We start from the raw sequence: 13,937 nt of genomic DNA on the forward strand, positions 1-13,937 counted from the left end.
CATGCCGGGATTCAAACCACCATCCTTCTGCATGCAAGACAAACGCCCTACTCCATGCTATCTCTCCGACCCTAAAATATTCCTAGATATTTTATTTATTTATTTATTTATTTATTTAGGTGTAGACCTTCATAGAGGTTTCAGGCATGAGGGTTTTATTCCTGTGAAGTACGTACTGCAAACTCTGTCATGGATTTACAGCTATGGTCCCCATTGTTTGACACTTTTAAATTTCATTCTAATCTATTTATCTATTTACATTTTTTATAAAATCTTTCTTTCAGCACCATAACTACAAGCATGATTGTAGTTCGATTTCAGTCATAAACAGAACACCAGGTTTAACAAATGCCTCACCCGACTGTCGGGGCGCACTTATAGCAGTCGCTTTGGGAAGGTGGCAGGTCCCTAAAGCCTGCCAAGAACCTAGAGCATTCCCGGGGAGCCTCGGGGTCACGGCGGCAGGTGAGCCGCGCCCGGGCGACTCCGCTGCGCCCCCTCGAGTCCAGAGCGGCCTGTGCGCCCCAAGTCGGCAGCTCCGCTCCACCGGGATCGTCGCGGACCCTCCCCAGAGCGCGGGCGGAGGGAGGTGACAGCCCAGCACCGGGCGGCTTCCAGGCTTGTCCCTCTTGCCGTTGCGGGGTCGGGCTGGCTCGGCGGGGGCTCGGAGGAACCCCCCGGGCCTGTCCCGCCCTTCCGATCGCGCCCTGGGAGCGCCTAGTGCTCGGATCGGCCCCGCCTCCGGTGCCCTCCGGGGGGCACCCCCATCGGGGCGGGAGGGAGGGTGGTCGGCGAGTGGCGGAGAGGGGACGGTGGCCGCCTTTCCTTCCCTTCCCATTTCCGCCCGGGGTTGGTGCCAGCAGAGCGGCGCTCGGTCCTCCCTCCGCCTGCCCGCCCGCCCGCCCGCGCCGGGGGCCGGCCCTGCCCGCCTGCCCGCCCGCCCGCCAGCCCGCCCGCCTGCGCCTTTTTCCCCCGCAGCGCGGCGCGCTCCGCCACTCGCGCACTCAGGTAGGCTGGCCAGGCAGGCAGGAGGCCGGAGCGCCCGCCGCCCGCCGCCCGCCTCGCCTACCATGGTCCCCTCGGCCGGACAGCTCGCCCTGCTCGCGTTGGGTACGTACCTCGCTCCGCGCGCCCAGCCCCGCTCTCCTTTGGAGAGGTCCCCGGCGCGCGCCTTCCAAGTCAGGGTGGGTGCCCAGGCACCCTGGAGGTGCCCAGGAGGTGGGGGGGGAGATCGGGCCGCTTTGGGGTTCGCCTCCGAGTGGGAGCACCCACTCCCTTTCACCCCCCAAAAGTGGGGGACTGTTGTGCTGCCCGGCTGGGCTCCCCTTGGAAGTCCGGCGCGTGAGAACCCCGCGAGAAGGGGAGCGACGCGCGCGCCCACGCTTGAACTTGCAAGCGACGCGAAGGTTGCGGGGCGCACACCTGCCCACCTGGCCCCCCGAGCCTAGCTAGTACGACCTCGGGTAGGGAGGGGGGCGGCTGGCACGGTGCTTGGAGAGTGTGTCACCCGACCCGCAGCCCCAGCCCTACTTCTGTCTTCCTTCCCCATCTCTCCTGCCCACTCGACGGCAGGTGGGCGCATCACCCCGAAGTAAGGAGCGCCCCAAACTTGGAACTTTTAGGGCGTCTGCTCCAGGCTTGGTTGGGGTTGGCGTGCACCCGGGTTGATTGTGCTTTTACATCAACGTGCCCGAGAGAGGTGGTTCAGGGTCCCCCGAGCGCCAGGAGCGCTCCCTGGATGGAGGCTGGCCCGGCCTTACCCGGCCCGACATTTCCTTCCTCCCGAGTTTGCTGTCTTGCGTGGGAGCGCGGGACGGGGCGGAGGGTGGCGGCTCGGAGCAACCCCGCAGCGCGGCCACGGGTAAGTTCACAGGTGGGTGTGTCCGAGTCGGGGCGCCGCTGCGGGGCCGGCCCTTCTAGCTTTGAAGCTGGCACCCGCAGTCCCGGGTGGCTGGCTGGCTGGCTGGCTGGTGCTTCTTCCGCAGCTGCCTCCGAGTTCAATCCTGGGACGCAGGTTACGGAGCTCTCGTCTTCTATTAAGGCTCTAAAGAAAATGACAGAACTGCAAAGGCGCAAAGCTGGGCTCCCCCACCCCCACTTCCCTATGATTTTTTTTTTATTTTGGGGGGTGGGGAGGGCACCGCATAGGCCCACCTGGCACCCTGCTGGTAAAAATCCGATTAAGAATCTCCAGGATGGGAGGAAAAAGTGCGGAGCAGCTATGGAGCCCCATGTTCCGAGTTACCCTGGCCGACAGGTGGCATAATTCTAAGCGGCTTTTTTTATTTTATTTTTAAAAGCAAACATTGCTAATACAGTCAAAGCCTCCTCTATGTATTCTCTGTTGCTTTCGCTGTTTTGTTTGTTTGTTTTTGGTAAAATTTAGTAGACTATTAGCTAAATAATAGCCAAAATAATAGCTCGTAGCTAAATAAGACACTTGCCTGCCCCAACATGGTTTGTTCTAAGTACTCAGAAGGCATCAATATAATTTTCATGTCAAATTTCGTGCCTGATAAAGAAGGTATCATCACCTCATTTTATAAAGGAGGAAAGTGAGGAAAAGAGAAGCCCCAGTCAGTACCTGGGCTGAGTTTATTAAAGAGTGTAGAAGAATCGGGACCAGGCAAAACCCACCCAACTGGGCTTGGGGCTTTTCATAGAGGCTGGATTATTTATGATATGGAAACTTGCTGTTGAGTTGGGCTCTCTGTTGGGTCGCTCACATCTCACGGTGCTCTTAAAGTGAGACAGTGAAAATTAAAGGGAGAAGATGATGAAGGTAAGCAGATGGGAAGAAGCCTTTGGAAGTGGCTTCCCAGCTTCTCCCTGTCTTAGATTAGCCCATGAAGGCAGCATTCATTCTTTGCTGCCAATCTTCTCTCTTGCTTCGACTTGACTTTTGTTTCCTTCAACTTCAGAAAAAGATGTGGAGATTTCAAAAGATCTGTTGAAATGTAAAAGCTGCCTCCTACAAGTTTAAAATAGGAACAGTCAGAAAAAAATAGAAGGGAAAAAAGATGAGAGTAATGTACACTGATGAAGATTTCTTTATAATTTTTCTTTTAAAGTTATTCTTTGCATTACTAGAATTTCTGCCTCCTGACTCAATTCTACGAGATTACTAAATGCTCATCAAAGCCACATGCATCTTTAATTTGCGCGTTTCTTCCAGTGCTGCTTTCCTCTCTTCTTTTCCTTCCAGAAAAATCAGCCAGCATGTCATTGCTAACCAAAATCTAGAAACCCGGTCTCCCTCCCCACCTTTGTAGGGTCAAACTGGGAAGGAATTGGCTATGAGGTGTGTCAATTGGTGTTCTTCATGACTGGGAACCCAAGCATTGATTGATGATTTGGCCGTCAGCATGGGGAGACGGTTGGTTTAATGGCAACATTGGGGAGTAATCCAGGTTCCTGTGGTGACTACCCTCCCACGGCAGGTTTCCGTGGCTGGCAGGGTCAACCTCATAGGGGCTTGGCACTTCCAATTCCACATCCTACTCTGTGTCCAAGGAGGAAGGTGTATAATCATGGGTAAATTATTTCATTTCTATGCCTTATTTTTCTTGTTTTTATAATTTCTCTGACTTACTTGTCTGAATAATAGTGGTATTACTAAATCTGTGTATACTCTAAAGAGCAGAACAGTGCCCATCCTAAAAGATTATTCATTTAGTTTCATTGTCATCATCATTATCATCGCTGTTGTCATTACCATCCTTCTTGTTATTTTGACCCAATGCAATGCCAGATAACATTGCAGGTTGTGCTGATTCTGTCACTAGGATATTGTTTCTATATTTCCCAACACCTCACTTTACTGAACCAGAAAATACCAGTCAACAAAAAATATCTACCTCGTGACTTTAGTGAATATTGTTTGGCATATGATGACTTTGAGAAATTCTAATTGTTCTTTCATTTTTAGATACTAGAATCAAACCTAGGAACTCACATATGCAATATTTTATTTGCACTATTAAGACACACCTGCAGTTCCATGAGGGTTCTTTTGAACACCATGAATTTGTGTGTGTGTGTGTGTGTGTGTGTGTGTGTGTGTGTGTGAATGTGAGTGTGAGTGGTTTGGGGTCACACCCAGCCATATACTCTGGGCTCAGGGATCACTTGACTATTGTTGGGTGATGGTGAAGGAGGAGAGGGATGAAAGCAGAATTGTCTGCATGCAAGCCAAGCATCTTAACCCCTGTATTATCTCTGGCCCACAATTTTTTAATTTTTGGTGCAGAATATTTATATTTTCTCCATAACATTCAGCTATCTGTTAATTATTAAAGTCTAGTTTTCTCATCTCTAAAGTGGGACAATAATCTATGTCTACCTCGAAGTCTGTCGCCAAATTCAAGTGAAATAGAAACATGAAAGTGAGTTACAAACTGTAAAGACAAAGGCTAGACCCAAAATGGAACTAACTTTGCAATACAGAAATGGGTTTTATAACCCAGAAGTAAACATATTTATGGATGCTCTCAGAAAACCCAGAACACAAGCATCATTAATCATTGGGAGGAAGGACTCAGTGGACTCAGTGGATTCAACACTGAAAAAGAAGGTGGGGGAATATGTTCAATGTCTTTTGAGCAGTGGCGGTTTGCCCAAGACACATTTCCACTACTGGTAGTAGGCAGGTGTAATCAGGACTATGAGATCTAAATGTATACACATTTGGCCAAAGAAATAACTCAATGGACTGAGCTCATAATTTGCATGCTGAAGACCAAGGTTTGATTCCTATCATTGCTGGGAGCAACTCTTGAGCACAGACTTTGGGAGTAACCCCCCCACCCCCAGCACTACTGGGTGTGGCATCCAAACCAAAAAAATAAATAAAAGCATATGTAATAAATATATACAGAAGGCTGAAAGACAGGGCTTTCATGTTTTCTTTTCCAAAACTTGGCTTCCTCAGAATTAAGTGATTTCTGTAAGTTCTCAATACCCCTGTAAAGGTGACTTCTCATGGAAGTAAATAATGTGGGGCTAGAAAGTTAGTGGCAATGTGCTTGCCTTGCACACAGTCAACTTGGGTTTGATACCCATTACCACATTGGTCCCTGAACCCCTCGGAAGTGTTCCCTGAGCAGAGAGCCTGGAGTCATCTCTGAACATCACCAGGTGTGGCCCATAAAACAAACCAAAGGAGTAAATAATGCTTTATATTACTGTGGTAATATGAAAAACATCTGCCTCTTCCTTTAGACCCATCTCTCAGGGCCTTTATAAAGTTTGTTTTAAACAAGTGCCAACTCTGGGCTGCCCACTAGAAGGGTAGACAGTGGGAAGTGGGTCAACCAAAGTGGTTGACCATCCCACTATACTGGCATCTTGTTTCCTGGTTTCACATTCTCCTCCTCCAAGGTATCTTACCTAGCAATACTCTCTGATCCCAACCAGCTGGAGGGCTTGGCCAGCAGGATTGCCCAGCAGGAGGAGAGGGTGGGGGGAGTTTGCATGTCTAACATGTCCTATGTGTGATTTTTGCCACGAGTGGAGAGAGAAGGGAAGGGAAGGGAAGGGAAGGGAAAAGAAGGGAAAAGGCTACTGCTTTGTTGTTAGGGAAAATTAACCATTTCATTAACCATTGGCATGTAACTATTTAGTTGTTTACAAAGGCTGCTATGTGTTGTGCGACTATTAAAGGCATTAATTATATCATGTTCTTTTCTTGTGGATCATCAAAAATTGACTATTGTGTTGCAGCCCTTTCAATTTTGTTATAACTAATTGTACAACGTAAAATGAAACATTAGTCTTGAATGTAGATTGCACCAAGGAAGAAAATTGGGCTACATTTATGCCACTTCGGGCTTTATTTTACATTTTAAAAAATTGTGAGAATTCAAGGATAAAAATCATAGATGAAGAAAGTACCTAGAACAATCTTAGGAGTGCTTCACTGGAGGTTATAAAAGCACACTTAGGACTGGAGAGATAGTACAGTGGGTAGAGCACTTGCCTTGCTTGCAGCTGACCCAGATTCAATCCCCAGCAACCCATATGGCCCCCCAAGCACCACCAGGAGGAATTCCTGAGTGCAAAGCCAGGAATAACTCCTGAGCATTGCCAGATATGCACACCTCCCCCCACCAAAAAAAAAAAAAAGCACATTTGCTCAGTCCAACTCTGACTTAATTAAAGCCTTTGAATTAGTTGTGTTGAATATTATTTAAATAGTAGTTATCCAGGCTTAGAAGTTGGATGCTTGTTGAAGTGGAATTTTATGTATTTACTGGTATGTTCTCTCTAGTCAGAGGAAACTATTTTCTTTTATGTGGAGTCAAGTGGAGTCAAGTGAATTCTGAGTTAGTAGTACTTTTATCTCCTCATTGCCTCCTCTCCTTGAGAAGCATCTTTCTTCCCCACTCCTGCATTTGCTCTTCTCTCCAGGACTTTCTCAAGTAAAGATGTACATGTTCATGCTCTTTTGGGTAACAAGTTTATAGAACTGTGTAACCCCACACTGCTTTTGCCTGGCCCTTTTTGATTCTGACATTTGAACACGTTAACTTTTTTGATGGGAACCTTGCTGAGAGCCTCTCAGTGTCCTTGCTGAGAGCCTCTCAGTGTCCTGGTGTGGATGAACTGGTGGTGTTGGTCCTCTCTTACCTAGGTTGAGGACTCCCCTTGGCACTTCTGAGGCTAAACCTCAGAGGAAACCAATAAGCACTTCATGACTCCTGGGGTGCCCAAGGCTGGATGCTATGGTGTAGACTCAGTTAGCAAACACCTGGCCTTGTAGTTAACCTTAATCCTGAAAAACTCTTTGTCATGATAATCAAGGGTGGTTGCTTATAAATTCTTGCAACACTGATGCAGCTAATCTTCAGGATAGTATTTTATTATTGTTGCCAAAAATAGATTATGATGCATTGTTTTTTAATGATCTCAAAATTTTTTTCCCTTATAGAACATTTGAAAAATTCCACAAAGCATAAGAGAAAATCTTTTAATGAGTCATAATTCATGAGCCAGGAATATGACTCAGCAATAGAGTACATACCTCAGAGGCCTGAACTTTTGGGTTTGAGTCCCTGCTCTGCAAAAAAAAAAAAAAATCTAAAAACATAAATTCAATTGTATTTTGTTATATAGTCTAATAGCTGAACCCTAGGTATATATTATGTATGTATGAATTTTTGTAACGCTTTTATTTAAAAAAAAAACTTTTTGGGGCCGGTGAGGTGGCGCTAGAGGTAAGGTGTCTGCCTTGCAAGTGCTAGCCAAGGAAGGACCTAGGTTTGATCCCCATATGGTCTCCCCCCAAGCCAGGGGCAATTTCTGAGCGCTTAGCCAGGAGTAACCCCTGAGCATCAAATGGGTATGGCCTGAAAAAACAAAAAAACAAACAAAAAGAACAAAAAAAAACCTTTTTGTTTGTTTTGGCAATACTGGTGGTGCTCAGGGTTTACTCCTGCCAGGCTTGGGGAGCCATATGGGATGCTGGGATTGAACCTGAGTAAGCCTTTCAAAGCAAGAGTCCTATCTGCTCTACTATTACTCTGGCTCCTATAACAAATACTTTTATTTCGTTGGACATTCAGCCTTAATGTCATTCTTACTAACTGAAAAATATACTTACTTGACTTTATTTACTATGATTTAACCAATCTTGAAACATTTTGTCTATGTAGATTTTATATATTTTTCTTTGAATGAATAGTTTATACATGTATTGTTGAGAATATAAATTAATAAAATTCTTTTGGAAATCAGTGTGACCATTTTAATTAACATAACTTTTAGTTATCGATTCAATTTTTGATTTGTATTCGCCATGAATACTTGCCTAAATATACAAAGGATGAAGATTTGTTGCATTATCTCTATTTCTTTTAAGAGCAGCTTCTCTTGACTTCTTCCTTGTGGTGACTTTGAGCACTCAGTCCAAACTCACTTTTCTTTATTATACCATTAGCCATCCACTTGGAGGGGGAAGGTTGAGAGTGAAACAAAATGGGCCTTTTTTGTTGTTGTTGTTGTTGTTAAAGGAAGAGGTTTAAAGAAGGAGAAAGTTGGAGGAACCTTTATTTGGGTTGATAGTTGCGTGTCATCATATTATAGACAAACACCTATTTTCCTCCATTTTTTTAGTGATTTCATATTATGTTGTACTATTACATGTAATTATTTTATTATACAATATAAATTACAGTTCATATTTCTTTTTGTTAGTTTTATGTTTTTTGAGAGGCCACAAATGGCTTGCTCAGAGCTTACTTCTGGCCCTATGCTCAAGAATCACTCCTGGTTGTGCTCAGATGACCATATAGGTATTGAACATATGAGCATATGAACATATAGGTATTGAATATATGGGTTTAGAAATCTGCCATGTTGGGGCCTGCGCAGTGGCGCTAGAGGTAAGGTGTCTGCCTTGCCAGTGCTAGCCTAGGACAGACCTCGGTTTGATCCCCCAGCGTCCCGTTTGATCCCCCGGCGTCCCGTTTGGTCCCCCAAGCCAGGAGCGACTTCTGAGCACATAGCCGGGAGTAACCCCTGAGCGTCACTGGGTGTGGCCCAAAAACCAAAAAAAAAAAAAAAAAAAAAAAGAAATCTACCATGTTCAAGGCAAGTACCCTACCTGCTGTATTATTGCTCCAGGTCCTATATTTCATTTTATTAAAGCTGCAAATGCCAGCCACTTTGTAGTCTTAATGATCACATGTGGAATAATCTTAACTTTCCCCCTCTTACTTGAAATTCCGCCCCACACACACCCTTTTTTTTTGAGTCAACCATATTTACTATTCCTTTGACATGCAAAACAACTGGAGTTTATATTCTGTCTACAGTTATTGTTTGAGATGAGAGAACGAAAGGCACAGCTTTGGCCTGCAGGGTGGACAAGGGTAGTCATGACAATGTGGATGGGGAGTGAGGATTTAGGGTTGGTCCCTGTAGCTGTGCAGGGAATGGGTGTAGGTCAGCAAGCTTCTCCAAGAAAACTCTGTAACTTCTCATATACTCTGGTAGATGGGCCTCAAAGCCAGTCATTCTCATAATAGAGGTCTTCAATAATGATCTGTTTTTATGAGCCATGGTTCCTGAGTGGCTCAATTTTAAATTTACAGTTTTCAACTTGTTTACCTTTTTCTAGTCGAATTTCTTAGATTGTTTTCATTCATATATTGTGTATATGTGTCTTATGTATATATATATATATATATATATTCAAATGTAAAGCTTTCATTGGTAATATATCAGACAAGGTAATTCAAGGGTCTACCATGCTTTGTCAAAAAGTTAGCCTTTAATAATAGGATAGTTTCCTGCTTCCTACATGAGCATCACTGCACTGTCTATTCTCCAGTTATCTGAAACGTTTTGATCAGTTGCAAGTTCTCTGAAAACAACTTCTGCAATGGCTGATGGATGGATGTTACCCAGGTACACTCATAACAACCACTTGGGTCCCTGCTTGGCCATCTTCCCACACACCAAGACCTGTACTACATTTTTATGTATACATGAGTCTAAAATTTCAGTTTAGGTCCATTACTTTGCCCTTATGAGTTGCTGTTTTTAATACACTGCCAGTATTTTCAAAGCACTTCTGTTCTGGATCAGGTTCTAGCTGCTGAGAATTAGCCAGGAATGAGAGATGGTCCTTCTTTTTAGAGAGGTAACTTCTCTCTCCTCCCTCCCCCTATTTGCATTGGTTATTACTGTTTTTTTTTTTTTGTTTTTGTTTTTGTTTTATTTTTGTTTTTGGGCCACACCCAGCGATGCTCAGGGGTTACTCCTGGCTGTCTGCTCAGAAATAGCTCCTGGCAGGCACGGGGACCATATGGGACACCGGGATTCGAACCAACTACCTTTGGTCTTGGATCGGCTGTTTGCAAGGCAAACGCCGCTGTGCTATCTCTCCGGGCCCTATTACTGGTATTTAAAAGCTTCTTCTGGGCCGGAGAGATAGTTCAGTGGGTAGGGATAGACCTTGCCAGTTTGATCCCTAATCATTTCAAGTGAGATTCCTGAGTGCAGAGCTTGAAGTAACCCCTGAGCACCACTGAGTGTGGCCCCTCAAAAACAACAGCAACAAAAATGTTTGCTCACCTTTTATTGCTAATTTTCTTAGATTCCATATGTAGATAATCATTTAAGATCAAGTAGTTGCCTGTTTCCCTTTAATGTTTTTATCCCACTTCTTTATCTTAGCTGGTTAGGAATTTAAGAACAACCTGGTACTTGAGTGCTCAGGGGGGTTGTGCCTGGCTTTGTGATCAGAAGCAACGTCTCAGCACAGAGCTAGAGGTAGCCTCTGAGCAGCCACAGGTAAACATCCCCAAACTCACAAAATATCTCTTTGCATTTGTGCCCCTGGTTAATGTGACTTTACCAAATGGGAAACTAAGTACCTTAGTTCCTAGAATAAAAGATATTTTTAAAGGCTTTCCCCCTCCCCTTATATTTTGGGGAAGAAGTCATCATTTAATTTTTCAAAGCCAATTCAAGGTCAATTTTTATAGTTTAAGGTGTTCTTAGAAACCTCAGTAAATAATGTGTTTGCATAATTACACATGTCAAAATTGTTACAGTTTCATGTGTCTGATTTGATTACAGTTTCTAGCAGTTGGCTACTCAAATGTTCCCTGATTATTCCTTATAGTTTTAAAACAATATTAAAATCTCCAAATACACTAATCACATCTCTTAAATTCTGCTATAGATTTAAAGGAAAATCCTCCCCCATACATATTAGTTGTTTGATTTTTTTGTTGTTGTTGCTGCTTTTGTTTTGTTTGCAAGATTTGAATTTATTTTAATTATTTAGAATTCTACCAAAAAATCTTTCACTATAACATGGGTTCATTGGGGCCCTTACTCTTGAGTCCATAAACAATTTTACCAGGTGAGTAGAGGATAGATGTACTTTTACTGCTCCTTCGTCATCTCTTGCTAGGTCCACGGCAATCTCTGTGTACTTGCTGAACATCCAAGGAGTGCAGGAGATTAACTGGCTAAATGGTACACGTAATGGGGTGGCACAAAAGCAGCCAGAGCTGATAAATGAGAGGTTTGCAATTACATACTCTGCTCCCCTCCCTCTGCCAGGCCTTGGCAACCAACAAGGAAAACACAGACTGAAGATCCTTTTCTTGCTTGGAGGAAATAGCATAAGACCCATAACTTTGACCATGGCAGTGACTCAGAGGAATCACTCTTTGAACTCTGGATGGACATAATCTGTTCACCTTACTTGTCACCGAGTTCTGTTGCAACCTCCAGTCTGGAACCTGTCTCACCTTGAGATGGTTTCTGAGTGATTATTTTTGCACTGAAGAAGCACATCATTGGCCAGTCTGCATTTTCAAACTCCTCGCCAACAAATTTAAATAATGACAGATGTTTTTTGCACATAGCAGACCTTGGGTGTTATAATTAGGGTTTCAGGGAATGAATCATAGGTCCCTGAACTGGAATAAAAGCAAGCTCGGAGCCTGGTCACCTTTTCTTTTCTTTTATTTTTTTTTTAAAGGAGGTGAGGTAAACACACAGATCACACAGATGTGGAATCCTGGATTTGGACTCACCTTAAGTTCATCAGGTCCTTCTTTAGCCACCAAACAAACATACATCTTGGATTGGCCACTTTTCTAGTCTAATTTGTGTTCACCAAACATGTTCACTCTTGGGGTCACCAGTGTTCTCTGTGGGCAATTCAAGAACCACCCCACTCCTCCTCTACCAGCCTTAGCTAAATTCATTCATTCATTTTTTCCCAAAGAAATAGAAATCAAATTCTTCAAGCCAATGAGCCACCACACAACCCCAAATTCCACTCACCAGAGACACCTTCTTGCTACGGTTAACTTTTACATCCAAACATATCTCTTTCTGCATACTAAGGGATTTGTTGATTCATTTTTCTTCAAAGATAGCATTTGGTGAGCTATAATTTACTGTTTTCTTTACACTGGTTGCATGTATAAAAAAAAGACTTTTGTGATATGTAAGTACATCTATCAACCTTGATTTTTAATGACTATAACATATTCCATCCATACCACTCTAACATTATTTATACTTTCTTCCTTGATAGAGATGTAGAGTGTTTCAAACTTTTAAATATTCAATCCAAAAAGAAAATCCTACTTCTGAATCATGATTTAGCATATTTAATCATAATAATAATTGTTAAACATGATGAGTAATTAATCACTTATTTTTTGTTCTATGGATAAATACTGAGAATTGGATTATTAAGTTAGGCGATGCACAATTTTTCATCTCTTAATTGGTTTTCATAATTTCCCTTTCAGAAAATCATATTGACATAGTCTACTGTCACATTTGCTTGAATACCTCTATCAGAAAACATATGTATGATAAATATTGCCCTTTTCCAGACTTTTTAAAATTATTCTAGAAAGTGAAATCTTCTGTGTATTTCTTGTATAAAATCAAAATTAGGTACAATTAAATAAGTTTTTTTTTTTAACATTTGAGTGTTTGTATTTATTTTTTGTGTGTGTGAATTGCTTGTTTTTGTCCTTCAACCATGTTTTGTATATATCCACTATTTTCTTATTGGCTTTAAATCAATTGTTTAAAAGGTATACAGAAAATATTTTCTTTAGTGTTCTTTTTTTTTTTTTGGTTTTTGGGCCACACCCGGCAGTGCTCAGGGGTTACTCCTGGCTGTCTGCTCAGAAATAGCTCCTGGCAGGCATGGGGGACCATATGGGACACCAGGATTCGAACCAACCACCTTTGGTCCTGGATCGGCTGCTTGCAAGGCAAACACCGCTGTGCTATCTCTCCGGGCCCTAGTGTTCTTTTAAGTATATTACATTTGAGCTTACTAAAGTATGTTTTTTAATAGCTGATTTTTTTTTGTTGTGTTTTTTGGGCCACACCCGTTTGATGCTCAGGGGTTACTCCTGGCTAAGTGCTCAAAAATTGCCCCTGGCTTGGGGGGACCATATGGGACACCGGGGGATCAAACCGCGGTCTGTCCTAGCTAGCGCTTGCAAGGCAGACACCTTACCTCTAGCACCACCTCACCAGCCCCTTTTTAATAGCTTTTAAGGACTTAAAAATTCTTTACTTTTTTATACCTACTTATGTCTTTGAGCTAAGAAGACACTTACTACTACTCTTCGATATCTCATTATAATAAGTTTTATACTGTTATTCTTTGTTATTCAGTTCTTTGGGACTGTACATTGGTGTAAGATGTGAGCTATGAATCTAACATGCATGTTTTGTCAAATAATTATCCAATTAACCTAACTCCTTTTGTTGAATAATTTATTTTCTATTTACTGGGTTCATTCTACAATGTTCCTTGATATGTTGCTAGGAGTACATGGTTTGTCTATGGAGTTTCTTTCTGTTCCACTCATCTGAGATGTGTCCTATCAAAAACCATTCTTTTGGGCTAGGAATATGTCATTACCCCTAGGAAGTGTGACAGAAAATATTGAGAGCTCAGAAAGCAGCAATATGCTTTCTTTTGCAACAGACTTCTACTTCCCTCCTTGCTACAGTGTTTTGGAGAAAGAAACACTTGCGATAATAGAGGAATCAAACACTTATGAGGTGGTGAAGAGAATTTCTTCCTTGTTTCAATCCTTAGGGAGAAAGGCTTTACCTCTTTCATTGCCTTGATGGAAGACCAACAGGCACTAGGCTTCACTATATTGAAAGCCACAGCACTCCAGCCTGCTCTCCCGTTCTTTCTGAGACTGCTTTGTGAAAACTGGGTTCTGGAAACAGGTCTGTAGTGCTCCAGTGGCATTCTGGCTTATTGAATCTGTGTTCCTTTTTCCTTTCTCTTTTTCCAATGGGAGCTCTAGGAGAATGCTGGGCACTGGAAATCCGGGCCAAATTTGAAATATCTCCTAGAATAGGCACCCAGTCATCGAAGTGAAACTGAACTAACAAGATACAATACTGTTTTCACAACAAAG

At 43.1% G+C, this 13,937-nt stretch overlaps 1 protein-coding gene across 1 annotated transcript in view; it reads left to right on the top strand.

Moving 5' to 3' along the window:
- The first annotated feature begins 947 nt into the window (after positions 1 to 947).
- Positions 948 to 13,937, top strand: part of TGFA (transforming growth factor alpha) — a 124,420-nt gene continuing 111,430 nt past the window's right edge. Inside the window, exon 1 of the mRNA XM_049785121.1 lies at positions 948 to 1,110. Within this exon, the coding sequence (XP_049641078.1) occupies positions 1,071 to 1,110 (40 nt within the window). The 5' untranslated portion in view covers positions 948 to 1,070. The remainder of the gene's footprint in view (positions 1,111 to 13,937) is intronic.

The sequence above is a fragment of the Suncus etruscus genome, chromosome 12 (assembly GCF_024139225.1).
Source record: "Suncus etruscus isolate mSunEtr1 chromosome 12, mSunEtr1.pri.cur, whole genome shotgun sequence".
NCBI lineage: Eukaryota > Metazoa > Chordata > Mammalia > Eulipotyphla > Soricidae > Suncus > Suncus etruscus.